We start from the raw sequence: 17,358 nt of genomic DNA, 5'->3' as shown, positions 1-17,358 counted from the left end.
GGGTGCCCGGTGCGGGCAGGAGGCCTGTTGGTCGGGCAGCCACTAGCTCAGCGTGGAGTCCCTCCACCCAAGAGAGGCCCGAGCCAATTTAATACAGGCCCTAAACTTACTTCATCTGTTAACGTATTGAGAGAGGCTTCTACACCCCTTTCCTCAATGAAATTGCAAGTTAGCGGTAACCAGGAGTTTATCAGCGACACACTCGGACTGTGACCTTCCACAAGCCACTGTCTGCCCACATCGTCCACTCACGGCAGATCTGAGCTCTTAAAAGCAACCCCCACCCCAAGTGCTTTACAAACCTTCACACGGTGTTTAATAGGGAGACAGGGGAAAGCAAGTGAGAAACTTACGCGTCCTGTCAAATTTTATACTCAAATATTGCCCCTAGAAAAACGTTATTTGTTTAATTTACTAAACTAAGTCTGCTTAAGTCAGACACGGAGGCCCATAAAGGAAGCTCTTACAGAAATTTAAGGTAAAAGATTGTTGAACAATCCCGTGAAAAACATACCTTTCCATTCCACAGCTTTATCAAAAATACCTGTACCAAGGGTAGAAAGTGTGGACAGGGAAAAAAAAATGCCACGTTAAGCACCACCAGCTACTCTAGCACCATTCAAAACACCTAGCCATACAGAGCAACCACTCCCATCATCAACACGGAAATAATAACCCACACACATTTTAATGTATGTTCTGTATAAATAGTACATGTTCCAGTTTACTCAATATAAAAAGTAAACAAAATGTTCATATGAAGGTATCTGCAAAAGACTTGCACTTATACATACTTGGTAATGTCTTTAGCACACAGTGAAGTACATTTTGTATAAAGTACAGAAACTACAAATGGGGGATATATGCTATTTTCTTTTGTGTAATCTGCATTTCTCTGATGGGAAGATGTTACAGGTTAAATCCCGTTACAATGAAAACCACAAAATGAAAATACTGCAGAGACAGTTTTTGACTCTTGCTGATGGCTTGACACGGGGTGGGACAAACCCTAGGGAGGAGTATTAGGTACGTTCACTCCTTCTCTAACTGCAAAACGCCCTCCTGACCGCCCCATGGCCTTAGCCCTACACTCCAGCTGTCCCCTCTCCCCAGTGGCCCACAAATTCCTAATGAACAGGGACTCCACCTTTTCTTTATTGTTGGTCTTTCCCAACAAATCCTGGTGCTCACGATACTTTGTGGATGGCAGGACTAAATAAGCACTCCTGCACCATGAAGCTCAAGGAGGGAACCAGGGTGAAGGAGCCTGCTGAGTCCAGACCCAGGTCTGTGACTCCAGAAGTGGGGGGCGGGCTACGTCCTTAGGCAGGGTGCCCGGTGGGCCACAGTGCCCCCCAAAGGTTAAATTCTTGTGCTTTTTCCCCCAAAGGACACTAAGAACAGAACAAGTTCTATGATCTGATATTCTGCATATTGATACTTCATAGGAAGAGACAAATAAGGAATCTGGAGACCCCACTGAAGTCTGCAGTAACGGGATTTGACCTGTACACACTTCTAGACAACTGTGGTTATTTCTATGCTGTTATTACTTGAACTGTATCTTCTTAGGGAGATACAGTTAAGGGGTTATTGAGCCAACACAAGTCCCCCTCCCTTGCCTAACGGTGCTCTCATAACAGCAAGTCACCTCACCTGACTCACCAATTGCCTTAGTTCCCAGGGCCATTTCTTTTTAACAAAGGAGCATCATTAGGTAGAAATAAGTTCTACGAATAACTTGCCCACCCTGCCCACTGCATTCTGCCCCCAGTGAATCATTACTCCTCCCGTCAGAGCACCATCAGGAAGGCGAGATGGACTTGCGCCACGCCCAGCCCTCTGTTCTGTTTCCTCAGTAGAGAATGTTCAGGGTCCCTCGATCCTGCAGGTAAGAAGAGCAGGAAATCAAAAACCAAGCAGGCTGAATATTCACGGAAAGGTGAGGGAAGCGGCTGCCCACAGAGAGAGCCACCAAAAAAGAGGCCTTTCTTTCCAGGGAGAGGGGAGGTAAGACTTAACTTGGGATCTCTGGGATTTTATTTCAGAGGCACAGACTTATTCAAAGCAGATATTAAAATACAACATAGAAATATTTAACATGACTCTGAGTTCTTCACCAACTAGCTTCTACATTAATAAAAATTAGCTTTCAATAAGTTATAAAATAAAGGTAAGTTTTAACATTTATTAGAAATTTGGATACTAACATTATTTAATATTAAATAATTGTTTTAAAAGTTTCATTTTCAACACTATTGTGGTCATGTATTTTTAAAATCAGCTTACATGAGTACAGACTGAAACCTGCATGGAAGAAATACTGTGAAATCTGGAAGAACCCTAGAGAACAAACAAGGGTAAAGACGAAAGCAAGCTGGGCAGAGACACAGACGAACGTCAGGCCCCTGGGGTGCGCTACGCTCTTCTGGTCTACTTCTACATGCATCTGAAATTCTCCATAATAAAATGTTGTTTTAAATAAACACTGAAACTTCAAGACCTAAGAAGTCAGAATGCACCAGATTTGCTAAAGAAGACGCCCAATGCTAGGAATAAACTAAAAGCTCCTGAGTTGCATACTTAAACTACAGAGAGAGAAGATATCCAATAAGAAGAAAAATACACTGCCACTGGTTTCCTGCCATCTTTCTTGTTCTTTTCTTCCTAGTTTGGGCTTGGTTTTCAAGAGAATCTATAAGTATTCATTATAATCTAAGTACTCATCAGCTCTGCTCTAGGAAACAGGCTAAAGTCGTAGTAATAAAAAAGGGGGTGTGGTTTATATTTTGTTTTAAAGTCATGGAAGAATTTAAAAGCTGAAACAGATTTTTGATTGGCCAAGTACCTCTAAATTTAAAACCTAAATTCCTAAAAGCCTGTACACTATTGGCTAGATTTAAAGGTATGCTATTTCTACAGTAAATATATTTGGTACAAGGTTTCAAATGTTACTTTTCTGACAAAATCACATTTAAAGGATTTCTTACTTTAAAGACTATGAAGAAAGTAAGTTACCTAATATTCCACAATATAACAGGGTTATTTCTTGACATTTGTTTAAGCCAAATAAACTCTCATTGCTTGGGCAGCTGTTAATAAAAGATTCTGCTAATGATGAGGGAACTAGTTTAATGATTAAACTACTTTAATAAAGCCACATTTGCTGGATGAAACAAAAGCAGCACCTGGATTTTCCCTGCTCTGTGTATTTGTGGCTGTGTGTGTACATAAATGAGAGTGGCATACAGCTACTTCAATATCCTGTGTAAAACCTGAAACATTTATCTTCACAGTGCATTAAAGACCCGCTATTGCACGAGCTGCTTGTGGGGCAGGTGAGGGCAAAGTGATGAACCCACTGAGAAGGGAGAGTGACACGTCATCACTGGTATACTAAGTTGGAAATGCTGTTTAAAATCAAATCATCAATTACAGATAATGTCAGAAGGAGGAAGGCATACCATGTTAACATGATGGTGGCTACAGAGATAAAAAGATACAGACGGGAATCTACACACAATAAGGGCCAGCATCATTCAGCTACTGTCTCTTTTAAAGGCTCTTATAAAACAAAAGATTAAGTTGGCTGCAGCCTTTAATAAAAGAGCTTTGGGATCCATCAATTAGTAATTAAGAAAGAATAAGCCAAATGTTAGCTAGACTAAGCTTCTAGGGCATCTAAGATTCAGTCTAGGAAAACCCTCTCTCCACTAACCAGAGGGTCTCCTGCTGAACTGAGCCCCAAGGGACTCTGGGCCACCAGGGTTCAACCTGAGTCACAGGATGGCTGCACCACCCTGAATTCAGTCACCACGAGGCTTGTCAGGTCCTGAAGGGTCATGGGCTTCCCGACTGTACTGCCCGTGGTTCTGAAGACGACTAAGACGAGAGAAGAGGTTCTCAACATGGGGGCTACACCTGTTGCCATCCCTGTTAACCAAGGTGGCAGGAATGCACGGCAGGAATGTGGCTCTTCAGTAACCTTTTGCAGTATGTGTTCTCCTCAATATCATGGACCCTAACCTTCCCGCTTCCTGATTTCTATGAAAACATTCTGTATTTATTGCTCTTACGGCTTCTTCCACCATTTCCTGAAAATATATTATAGAACACATTAAAATGTGAGATGACAATGCAATGATCTAAAGTATAGCTTGTGTGATTATTTAGTGAACACATAGGGATAGCGAGAATTGAAACGAACAATGATTTCTAACATTTCACTGGAGTCTCTAGAGTGTGTTCCATCTACTCAAGGACCAGTCTAAGACAGTCTGATCCTGCCGATCTCTGCAAAACCAGATGGTGTGACGAATATCAAGAGGAGATTAGAACTTCTAAAAGGCTCCAGGCAGACCTAAACTAGGAGGAAGACAGGTGAGTGCAAGGCCAGGTAAAGAAGGTGGCTTTCTGAAGGTGACTTTCTCAAAACTGAGGTCTGATCCCAGGTGACCTGCCGCCCCAGGACTCTGACGGCTTCGGGTTCCTCCGGCACGAGCACCCCAAGGCTGACTTGCAGGCAGCATGTTTCCAGGGACAGATCCTGTGCGTCCTCCCACGTCAGAGCAGCACTGCTGAGCTTCATAAAGGCCCGGGGTGGGGAGAAGGACCCTACGTGAGAAGGGCAGAGAAGGGAGTTTCCAACTCCAACCACAATATCAATATATACGTGGCATTTCCTGAAGGCTGAAATGGCATGAGAGAAGCAGCAGCTGAATACTGGACATGAATTTTCAAGCTGAGGCCCATAAACGTCTATAATTACTAAATGTTTGTCATTTTCTACTGAGGAAACAGAAGAAAGGGGTCTGATTTGCCTGGGACTTGAAATAAAAACAACCACCCCAAAGTGATATATTCAATACATAACATTCTGAAATCTTAATTACTGTAGCTTTTTAAGCAAGCACAAACTGTAGCTGGTGCTACTTAACAAAAGCATTACAACTTTGTTGTTTTAAAAAACATTTCTTGAAACCAAGAACTAAAAGACAGAAATTAAAGCTGTAGAGAATGCTCCAACTTCAGAGGACTCATACTATACCGTGAATCGTGTCTGTCACCTGGAAACCAGAGTGCTCCAGGCACGATCGCATGGACAAGCCTGCAGCAGAGAACACATGCACAGCTAAAGTCGTACATTACCCCACACCCCTCATGCCACCCGACACGAAGACGTTCCTTCCCGAGGGCGGGCTGCAGTCACACCAGCGTTCCAGGGCCGGACACCTGTCCTGGCTTCATGCTATAAACCCCAAACATTTAAGACCAGCAAGACAAAAGACACTTTGCATATGTCAAAATTAGACACAGCAGCCTGTAGTTTATTTCGTTATCAAAAGAAGGCACCAAAGCAGGTATGGAAGGTGGTACCACGGTAGGGGGTAATTTGGCAACTGCCTTTGGAGGGGATTCATGGAAGAAATGCTAGGTGAGACCAAATGGGAACGCGCAATACTAGAAAGATGCTTCACTTCCGGGAGGAAGGTTTTGACTGCTTTACAATAGATATAATTACATCATGCTCAACATAGATGGGGAGTTTTTAAAAGTAGGGTAAATTAGGTCACAATGACCTAATACAATGAGAAAAAAAATTCAATGCATCTTGTTCATCTGGCGGGAACGTGTGCCCAGCCACTGGGGACTGAGCTGGGCTCTGCATGAAGCAGGGCGGCCACCCCATCTCGGCTCCAGAGCCAAGTGCTGCTAGCAGGCGGCTTCTCAGGGGGCCAGCAGTTTACTGCTGACTATCTGTGGGCTGCTCCGGACTTTATCATGCCTGAATTTTCAATTAACCTGGGGTTAAGAGAAGACAGGGATGGTGACTTTTGGTTTTCTGAATTCAAAAAAGACTGTGCCCCAGACAGTGCTCTTCGAGTCCCCGAGACATATCTGCATTGTGCCTTGATGCCTTTCATTTTATTATGGTTAGTACTCCAACAAGCACTAATATTAGCCTTCTATTACTCAGAGAACAAAACAAAAGTTCCCCAGACAACACTCGAGAGATCTAGGGTGTGTTACAGACGTTCAGGCCTATGAGGCCGTTGGAAAGGCCAGGCAGAATCTCTCCATTCATGCGGAGAAGGGACCGGCTCCACACAGTCACTGTTCTGACAGAGGCGGGGACAAAGCCTCCTGAGACTTCCGCCCACTGGCACAGGTCACATTGAAGGAACAATACGTACTGACATTTGTGTCTTCCACAATTCATGATAAATAAGCAAACAGGTTATTTGTAATCAGCCAAACTCGCTTCTGGGAAAAGGCTGCTGCTGGGCGGTGCAGAGCGCATGTTCCTTCCCAGAAACCAGAAAGGAAAAAAAATCACGTTACATTGGCAGCTGACGTCATCAGTTCAAGCTCTCTTCTAGCAATAATACCTCTTCCCACAATGGCAAAGACTGAACCAGGACTTCTCAAGGCTTCTACTCAGCTGTTCTACCTGCTTTAGTTACAGTCGATTTTATGGTTAATTTCAATTTCCGTCATCTATCCAGCTGAGGAGGATAACCTCCTTCTCATTAAAGTTAGAGCTGGCCCGTGGGAAATAGACACTAAATTCTACTGACGTACACTGTTTGAAGGTCAGACCAATATTTTTATGTTTAATAATCTCCTACAAACAATATTGTGTGGTGTGGCAGTTTTTCAAGCTGTGTGTCTGATCTTATTTCATTCTCAAAAGGGCCCATTTTCCTCTTGTCCAATGCAGGACTTCTCATGTGCCCCTAAAATTAACCCGAATTCTGATTAGAACCTCCAGGGTTCAGCTGGGAAGTCTGCTTCTGATTCATCTCGTGGAGAAATGGGGGCTGGCAGAGACAGCTGTGTGGGGACAGAACTGTCGGCTTTAAACCTGCCGGGAGGCTTCACCTTGGCCGTCTATTGTTTAGCCTGTGGTGAGCTGCACCAGAGAGCATCTCAGGGCTGCTATGGAAACAAGGTCAGACATCGCAATACCAAGATGAAGAATGAGACAGTCAAGAAGCATCTTATTATTTTAAACCAAGTTACTTGTGAATGATTGTAAATGCAAATTTAAAAAGTACTATTGAATATTCGATTCTCACAGAGGTAAAAAGTCCCAGAGCTGAAAACGAGGAGGAGAAAGGGAAAGAAGGGATGTGTGAAACTCAACCAGGCTCTCATGTTATTAAGCCAAACAGCTAAACACTGAGAAAGTATTACATAAGCTGATCATCACATGCTGTCGTGATTTGTCACGCTTCAAGGAAGGAGCTTATTCTAACCCACCTTGAAGGATGTGAGAACTGCATTTATACGACCAATGCAGGAAATACCATGAATGCACATACATGTATAGGGACGTGTGTGTGCTTTCCTCTAAGGCAGAGCAAAAAATAAGGCAAGCATGACATACATGTTGTATGATATTTCTGTCTTTAATCCATGCATTCATGAAAGTAATGTGACTTATTATTTGGGTTCCATATTTGCTCAGCTACATCTCTTAATGAATGCAAATCCTGACAAGTTACTATCAATTCTGGCCATTTTTTTGGTTATGATGGGAATATAACCTGTAGACTATAAATACCCCTCCTCCCATTAGAGGCCAGATTCACTGTAAAGAGTTGATCAGCAATATGACCCAGCAACAAAATAAGTAATAGACATTTTAAAATCTGATTTGAAAATATGAGAAGAGTAAGAACTCACATCTGTGGTAAAATCCTGGCCGCATGCCACAAAAGCCCAGCTTTTAAAGCACAGGGCACTGCACTTAGGTCCAGTCTTGCTGGCCACTGAGACTCCGCCCCTGACTCCCCACTCCTCCTCTCTTAAACAGAAGTCCCTGCTCAGAGATCCTGAGTTTCTCCTCCTCCTCATGCTGCCTAAGTGTTCAACGGCCAGCAGTTGACAAGGGCCATTAACATCTGAAACTCTTAACTGGCAGCAAGGGCCCCTGCCAAGCCCGGAAGAACATGGGAACCAAATATATTCGAGGCTGTAGGTTTCACAGTTTTTACTAAGTTTATACGTCAACAAAAAAAGTGTACTTGAACTAGGGCCTCAATCAAAAGTGTACTTGAACTTGAGTAATTATGTGAAAACACCGAGTCCCACCTAGAGAGCAAAGGAACAGCTCCTTTTCTAACAAAAGCAAGTCTGTTGTCTACTGAGTCAACTGTGAGGCCAGCCGACGTTTGATCAGCGCCCATCTCGTGAGCAACCTGTTTCCCTCTCCACCCGTGTGCTTTCAAGCACGGCTTCTGCACTTCCTCAGCAGGTGCAGTTTTAGGACTGGAAACTGACAGCCTAGTAAAAATAGAATTGAGAAGCTAAATGCAGAGTGCTTCCCCCACCTCCCCCGTTAGAACTGTGTGTAGAACATGCTCTGATCCATTAGCTTAGTAAAAAGTTAAATGCATTTTAAGTGGCGTCCATTATTCTCTATTTTTCTATTGAGTTACCCAATGATCTTTCTTTCCCTTTAAAAATAAATAGGGAGAGAGAATTCTGTTAAATTCTATTTCCAGACATATCTATTGCACTTAAGTACTGTAAAGTAATAATTCTAGACTGCTAAAATTTCAAAAAAGGCAGAATATTAACTACAGATGGTGAATCTTTATTTGGGGAAAAGAAAATTTCAGGGTGCATGGGCTATGTTGCAGCTGGCTTTCTCTAAGTTGCCCATCCTTAACATGGCACGCTCTAGAGCCATGCTGGCCAACATAGCAGCCACCAGCTACACAGGACTGTGTCCATTTAAATGAATTAAAATTAAATAAAGTTTAAAACTCCATTCCGTGGCTGCCCTTGCCACATTTCAAGTGTGCCTACGGCCACAGGTGGCTGGTGACCGGCGTGCTGGACAGCACGGATCAGCGTCTCATCCCCTCTGGACAGGGCCCCGGGACCCCATCTGGCCCAGGGGGAGCATACAGTGCGCGCTGAACACGCTCCTGTGTAAGTTAAAACAGCAGCCTCAGGAATCAGAGGTAAATACTAGTCTTACTGCCTGCGATTCCAGGAAGTGGCTACTAAGGCATTTTAAAGGTGTTGCTTAAATGAACGCATACAAAACAAATGAGCCGAAATGGGACTTCACCATTAGAGAGAGTCCTTAGGGGGGGAAATGGCTGAAAGTTATTTCATTAAAAGACCCAAAAGGACGTAAATTGAGTATTTCAAGAACTTCTCTGAGACTGCAATTTGATTAAATAAAAAAACTGAACCGCAGGGTCAGCTGGCAGGGCCAGGTGTCAGTCAGTGTGAGAACCCAACTCCACGGCAGCTCAGGTTTCCTCAGACGTGCGGGCTTGTTTCCAACCTCAGACCCTCACCCTCTACGGGGAAGCTACCCAGTGGGAAGGTTTGGTCACATCATGACAATTTTTTAAGTGAGTTAACACTCAGAACACCAACTTTATTATTTCTAAACATATAATTGATTATCACAGATAATGGACATGACCTGCTTTTTAGACTGAGCTGAGAGAGACTAGTCTTAGGAAAAAAAAAAAAAAAAGTGAGAAAACGAATTTTCCATTTCATGAGGATCAAAACGGGCCCTTCCAAGGGAGATTTAAATGGATATAAAAATTCTGCCATTGCAATATACACGCATTTATATGTGTGTTCAGTAAAATGATAAATTCATGTATAGGTTTTTTTTTTTTTAATCCAGACGTTTGGGAAATGGTTAAGACAATTCAACAAATAAGGCACTTAAACTGAAAGTTAGATTCAATTACTTACGTCATATAAAAATTCAGAAAGATTAAGAATCTAACAAACTCAAAGTTTTAAAAGAAATCTCACAGGGAGGCACTTACTGCATTCAGCTGCACTGAGCTTGTCCCTCTGCACTGGGGTTATCCTGCAGCCCCTTTCTGATGATGACAGACAAACCATACCTTCCCCACGCTGGAAGCTTACAACCTAAGTCTGAGCTGAAAATTTCAGTGTGGGGAAAATCTAGGCGTCATCAAAGCACTATTACAGATTTGACCAACACTGTACTTTTTCTGGACATAAAAGTGGTACTTGTACTAGTTTGCTAACAAATAGTAAGACAGAATTCACTTGGAATAATAAAGAAAAAAACCCAGGGGTGCAGCCCGATTACAGTAAAAGCAGTGTCTTTAAATAGTTCCCACAACACCACTAACACGTCTTAAATCTCCTCCCAGGTAATCAGGCCAAGAGGATGAGAACCGCGGCCAGGCCCCCCGCCCCGAGCAGCCGAGGGACTCACCATCTTCAGGATCGCCCCGTACAGCCGCAGGAGCACCTTCCGAGGCTCGTCTCCGACGGTGGCCAGGGTGTCGGGCAAGGAGCACTGGAACAGCATGTTGCTGAGGCCACCTCTGCTGGAAACAAGAGCACCGTAAGGAGCGGGACCTGAGGGCGAGCCGCGTCACTCTTCTGGGGTAACTGGGCGAGAAGTCGGCTCCCGCCCACGATACCTGCCCTCACCTGAGTCTCCATTCAGTCCCTCAGGGCACCTGCAACACAGATGAGCTCCACAGTTCTCAGATCAATTCCACAGGCAAACTCCCCATTGGTCCTTCTAGGACAGCCACGAGGGAGGTGTCTTGCTTTTAATTTAATTGGAGGGCAATTACTTTATAACACTGTGCTAGCTTTTGACATAATCGACATGAGTTGGCCGTCGGTATACCTGGCCCCTCCCCCTCCGCTGCCGCATTCGGAACCCCATCCCATCCCTCTAGACTGTTCCAGAGCACCCCGCCCCCGACTGTTCCAGAGCACCGGCTTTAGGCGCCCTACTTCACGCATGGAACTTGCACTGGTCATCGATTTTATATGTGGTAATGTATGTGTTTCAATGCTATTTTCTCAAATCATCCCACCCTCACCTTCTCCCACTGAAGCCAAAAGTCTGTTATTTACAGCTGTGTCTCCTTCGCTGCCCTGCATGTAGGACCATCAGTTCCATCTTTCGAAACTCCATATATATGCGTTAATATACAGTATTTGTCTTTGTCTTCCTGACTTATTTCACTCTGTATAATAGGCTGCAGGTTCATCTACCTCATTAGAACAGCTTTTAATTGCATGTAGCATCTGCCTCACAGAGGGACACGGGGCAAAGAGACCCACCTCAGCCATGGGAACTGGGGATGGGGGTATCTCAGATGTATCCCTTCCAGTCCATGTTCATCTGTGACCCCAAATTCCCATCCTGTTCACGTCACTGCTGAGTTAAAATCTTGGAGCAATACCTAAATCATCCCCCCAGGACTTTCCACTTGAAGTTGCAAGATCCACCCCTTCTCAACCAGATTTGACTAACAGCTGTTTCAAACAATTTGCAACATTAAGAATTATTGGAGCTCTCAGAGGAAAGGGGAGACTTCAACACCCAAAACCTTTCACATGACTACTGAAGACGAGGAACACGTTACAGGGGACACTTAACAGTAAAGTGTAGCCTTGGGGACAAATCACCTGCCCGGGTTGGAAATGATTAGTGCAGATACTGGAGACTTAAATGAAGGAACATTAAACACTGTGCAGTTCGGAACTCAAGACCCAAGGCGCCTCGACTGTGTAGGCTTCAGATCGTGAAGAGCTATCACCCAAGCGAAGCACGATACTAGAAGCTCAGGTAACACAAAACTGAAACCGACTCTGGTCCTGCCTCGAGAGACTTCGGCTCCAGGGAAGAATGCAGGCATAAAACTCTAAGAGAGACTGCAAAATTGCAGGACAGTGTCTAAAGCAGGTGCTCAGCAAACCCTGACCTACGCCTGCCCGTCAGGTGCAGTGTATCACACAGCAATGCTGTGCCTGTACAACTTCTGGAGACAAAGTCATGAGCCAGCTGGAGCACGGCTTTCTAGAACAACAGTCCCCAGTCTCCAGAGCCAGCTGCCTCTCTCCCTGTTCTATCCACCAACAGTCCAGTGAAACTACACTCCCCAAGGGAGGCTAAAATACAAACCACAACGGAACCATCACACACCCAGACAGGGCTCATGGCACACGGTGAGAGGTCCCGCCAAGAACCGGTCCAAGAGACAGAGTTCAGTTTGTGTGCCGAAGAGAGATAACCAGGAGAACTCTTTATCTGGAGGTGTTAACGCTCCGCACTAACGGTGGCAGAGAGTCGTGGCCAGTTCCACTCCTGTGGCGGACGTTCTCTGCCCTTCCTGCGTTAGAGAAGCTGGGCTGCGCCCAGGGGGCAGCCTGCCTCACATCAGGAGTGTACTTAGCAGCCACCTCTACAGCCGTCCAGGCTTGTGAGACCAAGTGCCAGCACAGAGAGTGTAAAGGAAGGGTCTGAAGCCAGAGACGGACCTGCTCACATGCTGGGCCCCTCCCCCCATCCATCCTGAGGTGTGGACCGACTTCCAGGTCGGTTCTGCGATGACGCTGGTGTCTTCGGGGACACCCCTCCGTGAGCAGCGGCTCCTGTGTCACCGGGTTCTGGCGGCAGGCAGACCTGCCCACGTGCTGTGGTACCAACCCGCCCACTCCCGTCCTCACTTCTGTGGGCAACACCAGCACCAGCCTCATGGTCCCTCCTCAGGGTACCAGCCCAGAGGTCAGAGCCCCACCACAGCCTAGCAGTGCCCTCGGAGGTGGGCCCACAGAGTTAGGCCCTCCTCTCCGCTTCCAGGATCTCACCCCTCTCCCCTCGCTTCCCCAGCCCCAGGAGTCTGCCCCTGCACACTCAGTGCTCCTTATCCTACTCACTTGTGTTCCCTTTTCTGCTTTTCTGGTTCTCCTCTGCCTGTGCACCCAATTTCCTATAAAATTCTCTAGGTCTGCTGAAATACCCAGTGTCGTTTCCATTTTCTTGCCAGGATCCTGACTAGCACACATGGCCAGAACTGTAGAGGCGTCTTAGACCATGACGTTAAGGGCCACATCCCAGGAATGGCGCAGCCATCAGCTGCGAGGAGTGCGCATCCCCACCAAGCCCGGGAAGCTGCTGCAACGGCTCAGCCTGGCTACTCCCGGGCCTCTTCAATGCACGAGGGAAACGAATTTCTAGGTGGTTTAAGCCAATGTGACTCTGGGGTCCTGTGTCACAAGCAGCTAAGCCCAGCACTAACTGATACCACTCGCCACCTCACCCACTGACTCCTGTTCTTCCAGTCAAAACTCCTCACTCTTCTCTGCTATTCTAACTACCTACTATTTAAAACCAGGTTGAAGCCCAACATCCTCAGGAAGCTTTTGCTATCTTCTGCTAGCTCCCTGAAGGCAGGGGTCACGTCTAGCTTCAATTCTCCAGGCCCACGCCCCCAAGGGAAGGTGCTCAGCAGACACCTTCTGAAATCGGCAAGGCCCGCGGCACTCTCCCTTCACTGGGCTCCTCCCTGCCACGCATCGTAACTGACCATCCTACACTGTCCTCACCAGGCTGGTGGGTTAGGCCCGGCTCTCTAATGAGGTTAAAAGCTCCCCAAGGGACAGGCCCTTTCTCCTGAGGGAGGGCCTCACTGAAGAGAAAAACCACAGGCTTCAGAGCCAGGGAGCCAGGGATTCAAATCCCAGTTCTGCACTCACTGTGAGACCTTGGGCACAGCACTAAAGCTCTCCTACTCGCAAAAATCCACTGCTTGGTCAAGAGCAGCACCTCACATAGTCACTGCAGGAGGCAGGGTCACGGAGCCTGGGGACTGCGACGCTCTGAGTATCTGACCCGGCAGGACCCTCTCAACCTCCCGACAATCTCAGGGCGGACCTGGGCTGCCTCCATCGCACACAGGAGGAAATGGAGGCGCAAAGCAAGGAGGTGGCCGAGCCAGGAGCGAAGGCAGGTGTCGGGCTCCAGAGGCCCTGGGTTTACCTCTGATGCTGAGAGAGATGGGAGACAGAGCTGGAGGGTGCCACATGCCACATCGGACACACAGCAGGTCTGGGCACCCCCGTGGGTCACAGGAGCATGATGTCAGAATGAGTCTGCAGAAGTCTTGCAAAAGACAAATGACTGTTTCTGTGGTCACATACGACCACAAATTTAGTGGCTTTGAACAACACACATTCATTGTCTTACAGTTCTGGAGGTCAGATGCCTGGACATAGGTCTCACAGGGCTAAAATCAAGGAGTCAGCAGGGCTAGACATCAACAGGACATACCACCTTCCAAGAAACACAAAACATAGCTGAACAGAGCTGCAGGGAGCAGCAGGAGTCACGGGTTCAATCCCTGGGTGGGGAAGATCCCCTGAAGAAGAAATGGCAACCCACTCCAGCATTCTTGCCTGGAGAATTCCACGGACAGAGGAGCCTGGCTCCTCTCCATGGCAGAGAAGCCTACAGTCCACAGGGTTAGCAAAAGAGTCGGACAAGACTTAGCAACTGAACAACAACAAATGAATCTCAAACAGGGGTCACAGGCTGGGATGAGGAGTCCGTGTTTAATGGGCACAAGGGTTCAGTTTAGGAAGATGAAAACATTCATGTGATGAATGGTGGTGATGGTTGAACAACAACTGACTGACTTAATGCCACTGAACTGTAGATGTAAAAATGGCTAAAACGGTAAATGTTAGCGACAGACGACGAGATGGTTGGATGGCATCACTGACTCAATGGACATAAGTCTGAGCAAAGCCCCGGAGATGGTGAAAGACAGGGAAGCCAGGTGTGCCACAGTCCGTGGGGTTGTAAAGAGTCACACATGACTGAATGACTGAACAACAACGCCATGTATATTTTACCATAATTTTTTAAAAAGGAATGGAGTCCTGATGCATGCTACAACTCAGATGAACCTTAAAAACATGCTCCATGAAAGAAGCTAGCACAAAAGACCACATCCTATGATTCCATTCATACGAATGTCCAGAACAGGAAACCTACAGTGTGGGCGCCTAGGGCGAGGGGAGAAGGGGTCTGAAGGGGCCTGGCTTTCCTTCTGAGGTGAGGAAATGTTCTAAAATTGATTGTGGTGATGGCTGCGTACAGCTGTGGATATATTCAAAACCATACACTAAAAACCACTGAATCTATCATTTAAGTGGGTGGATTATATGATATGTGAACTGTATCTCAATAAAGGTGTTTTTAGGGGGAAAAACAAACTTTGTTCCTACGTAATGATTTTTTCTGAACCAAGTAAACTGGATTGTGCTTCCACATAAACATTTCACAGATGTAAATAAGTCATTTTTAAGAATATTTTCAACAGCTTATTTAAAGAAAAGCAATCACGCAGCATCTGGGAGCCTCTATAAAAATAAGGGACTATTTTCCCAGGAGTCTGATATTCAGAATATCAGTCCTAAATATTCATTGGAAGGACTGATGCTGAAGCTGAAGCTCCAATACTCTGGCCACCTGATATGATGAACTGACTGACTGGAAAAGACCCTGATGCTGGGAAAGACTGAGGGCAGAAGAGAAGAGGACGACAGAGGATGAGATGGTTGGATGGCATCACCAACTCAATGGACATGAGTCTGAGCAGACTCCAGGCGTTGGTGATGGACAGGGAGGCCTGGCGTGCTGCAGTCCATGGGGTCAAAAACAGTCAGACGTGACTGAGCAACTGAACTGAACTGAACTTTCCAGGAGGCAAGCTAGCTGTGCACCTCAGTTCAGGAAGCCCAGAAAGACAGGAGAGAAGGCAGACCCAGAGACAGGCTGGCCCAGCAGCCTCCACCTTCCATCACAAGGGCCCGCCACGTCCAGTCCTGGCCACCATGGGCATGTGGCTGCCAAGCAACAGGGCCGGCATGACATCAGCTAAAAGCCCTAGTTTTCCTTCCTGTCACATACTCTCCAAGCTCAGTCCACAGCGAGAGCAAACAGATGAGCTACTGTTCTAAGCTGTGTAACTCGATTCAGAGTTTATCCCTGGACTCCTGAAAAAGACAGGCAGGCTGGCTTGGCCAGAAACAGGCCCACAACCTGGAAATCCTGCATCTCTTGTATTTTCTGTAGCCTCTTGCTCAATATGCTCTAGTGGGAGGAAGTAAATCATTGATGATTTTTCTTTTTGGGGTGACAATCAAATGAAACCCTGACAGGCCACAGAAACGGCAGCAGAAATACAACAGTCAATTTACCCTGTGACTTGTCAGGAATATCCTCTGGCATAAAACCCCAGGAAAGCTGGAGGACTCCAGAGAAGTCTGAAACGCCACACTTTTTATCAAGTGGCAGAAGCGCTTTATAATAAACGTATCTGCCATAATTCAATTTAGGAGATAGTAGAGATACTCACATAAGCAAAATATCAAATAAAATGAAAATAACACCTTTATTTCATATTCAACACATGTAAGTAAGCAAGCCATGGCAGGTAGGATGCTGAAAAGAGAGGTCCCTGTGGTGGCAATTCTAACCAGCGCCTGGGGATCCAGATGAGTGTGGCCTCTAATCTCCACCCCACGGTCCCTCAAACAGCACCAACGGGACCACAAGCGAGAACAGACCTGCTTTTACAGACTGTTGATCACATAGGAAAATCATCTCAATTTCTCTTGAAATTGATATTCAATTTCAATTGAAATATACAATTTCTCTAGATATTTTTAAGAATTAACTTACGGGCTTCCCTGGTGGCTCAGTGGTAAGAGTCTGCCTGCCAATGTAGGAGACATGGGTTTGGTCCCTGATCTGAAAAGATCCCACAGGCTGCAGAGCAAATAAGCGCACACACCACAACCGCTGAGCCTGTCTGTGCTCTAGCGCTGCAGCCACTGAGCCTGCGCGCTGCAACTCCTGAAGCTCACGCACCTGGAGCCCGCGCCCCAAGGCAAGGGAAGCCCCTGCGGTGAGAAAGCCTGCGCACCTCAACTAGAGAGCAGCCCAGCAGGGCCAAAAATAAACAAATAGAAGAAACATCAACAAAGAAAAAAGGATAAGAGCCAATCGACAATTTTAAAAAAAGAATTAACTTACACTAACCGGATGACATGCCAAAGAAAATGAGTTTGTGATCACAGAGCCACAAAGCAGTCACTTGGTAGGGCTCCGATGCTTCTGGCACATTCAACGTCACCTACACACAAGTGACAAAGAACCCCGGTGACCCAGGCATAACTTTTAAAACTCAGATAAGACCTAGATGTCCATCAGCAGATGAATGGATAAGAAAGCTGTGGTACATACACACTATGGAGTATTACTCAGCCATTAAAAAGAATACATTTGAATCAGTTCTAATGAGGTGGATGAAACTGGAGCCTATTATACAGAGTGAAGTAAGCCAGAAGGAAAAACACCAATACAGTATACTAACGCATATATATGGAATTTAGAAAGATGGTAACAATAACCCGGTGTACGAGACAGCAAAAGAGACACTGATGTATAGAACAGTCTTATGGACTCTGTGGGAGAGGGAGAGGGTGGGAGGATTTGGGAGAATGGCATTGAAACATGTAAAATAT

The 17,358-nt window shown here is 46.0% G+C and overlaps 1 protein-coding gene across 1 annotated transcript in view; it reads right to left on the bottom strand.

Moving 5' to 3' along the window:
- CHKA (choline kinase alpha) overlaps positions 1-12,522 on the bottom strand; it is a 34,924-nt gene extending 22,402 nt beyond the window's left edge. The window contains exons 1-3 of the mRNA XM_010837823.1: positions 12,493-12,522; positions 11,104-11,189; positions 10,235-10,346 (exon numbers count right to left, since the gene is read on the bottom strand). Coding sequence (XP_010836125.1) covers positions 10,235-10,346; positions 11,104-11,189; positions 12,493-12,522 — 228 coding nt within the window. The remainder of the gene's footprint in view (positions 1-10,234; positions 10,347-11,103; positions 11,190-12,492) is intronic.
- Between the last annotated feature and the right edge of the window lie 4,836 nt (positions 12,523-17,358).

This window comes from Bison bison, unplaced genomic scaffold (genome assembly GCF_000754665.1).
Source record: "Bison bison bison isolate TAMUID 2011002044 unplaced genomic scaffold, Bison_UMD1.0 scf7180017864080, whole genome shotgun sequence".
NCBI lineage: Eukaryota > Metazoa > Chordata > Mammalia > Artiodactyla > Bovidae > Bison > Bison bison.
This window is presented reverse-complemented; position numbering and strand designations above follow the sequence as displayed.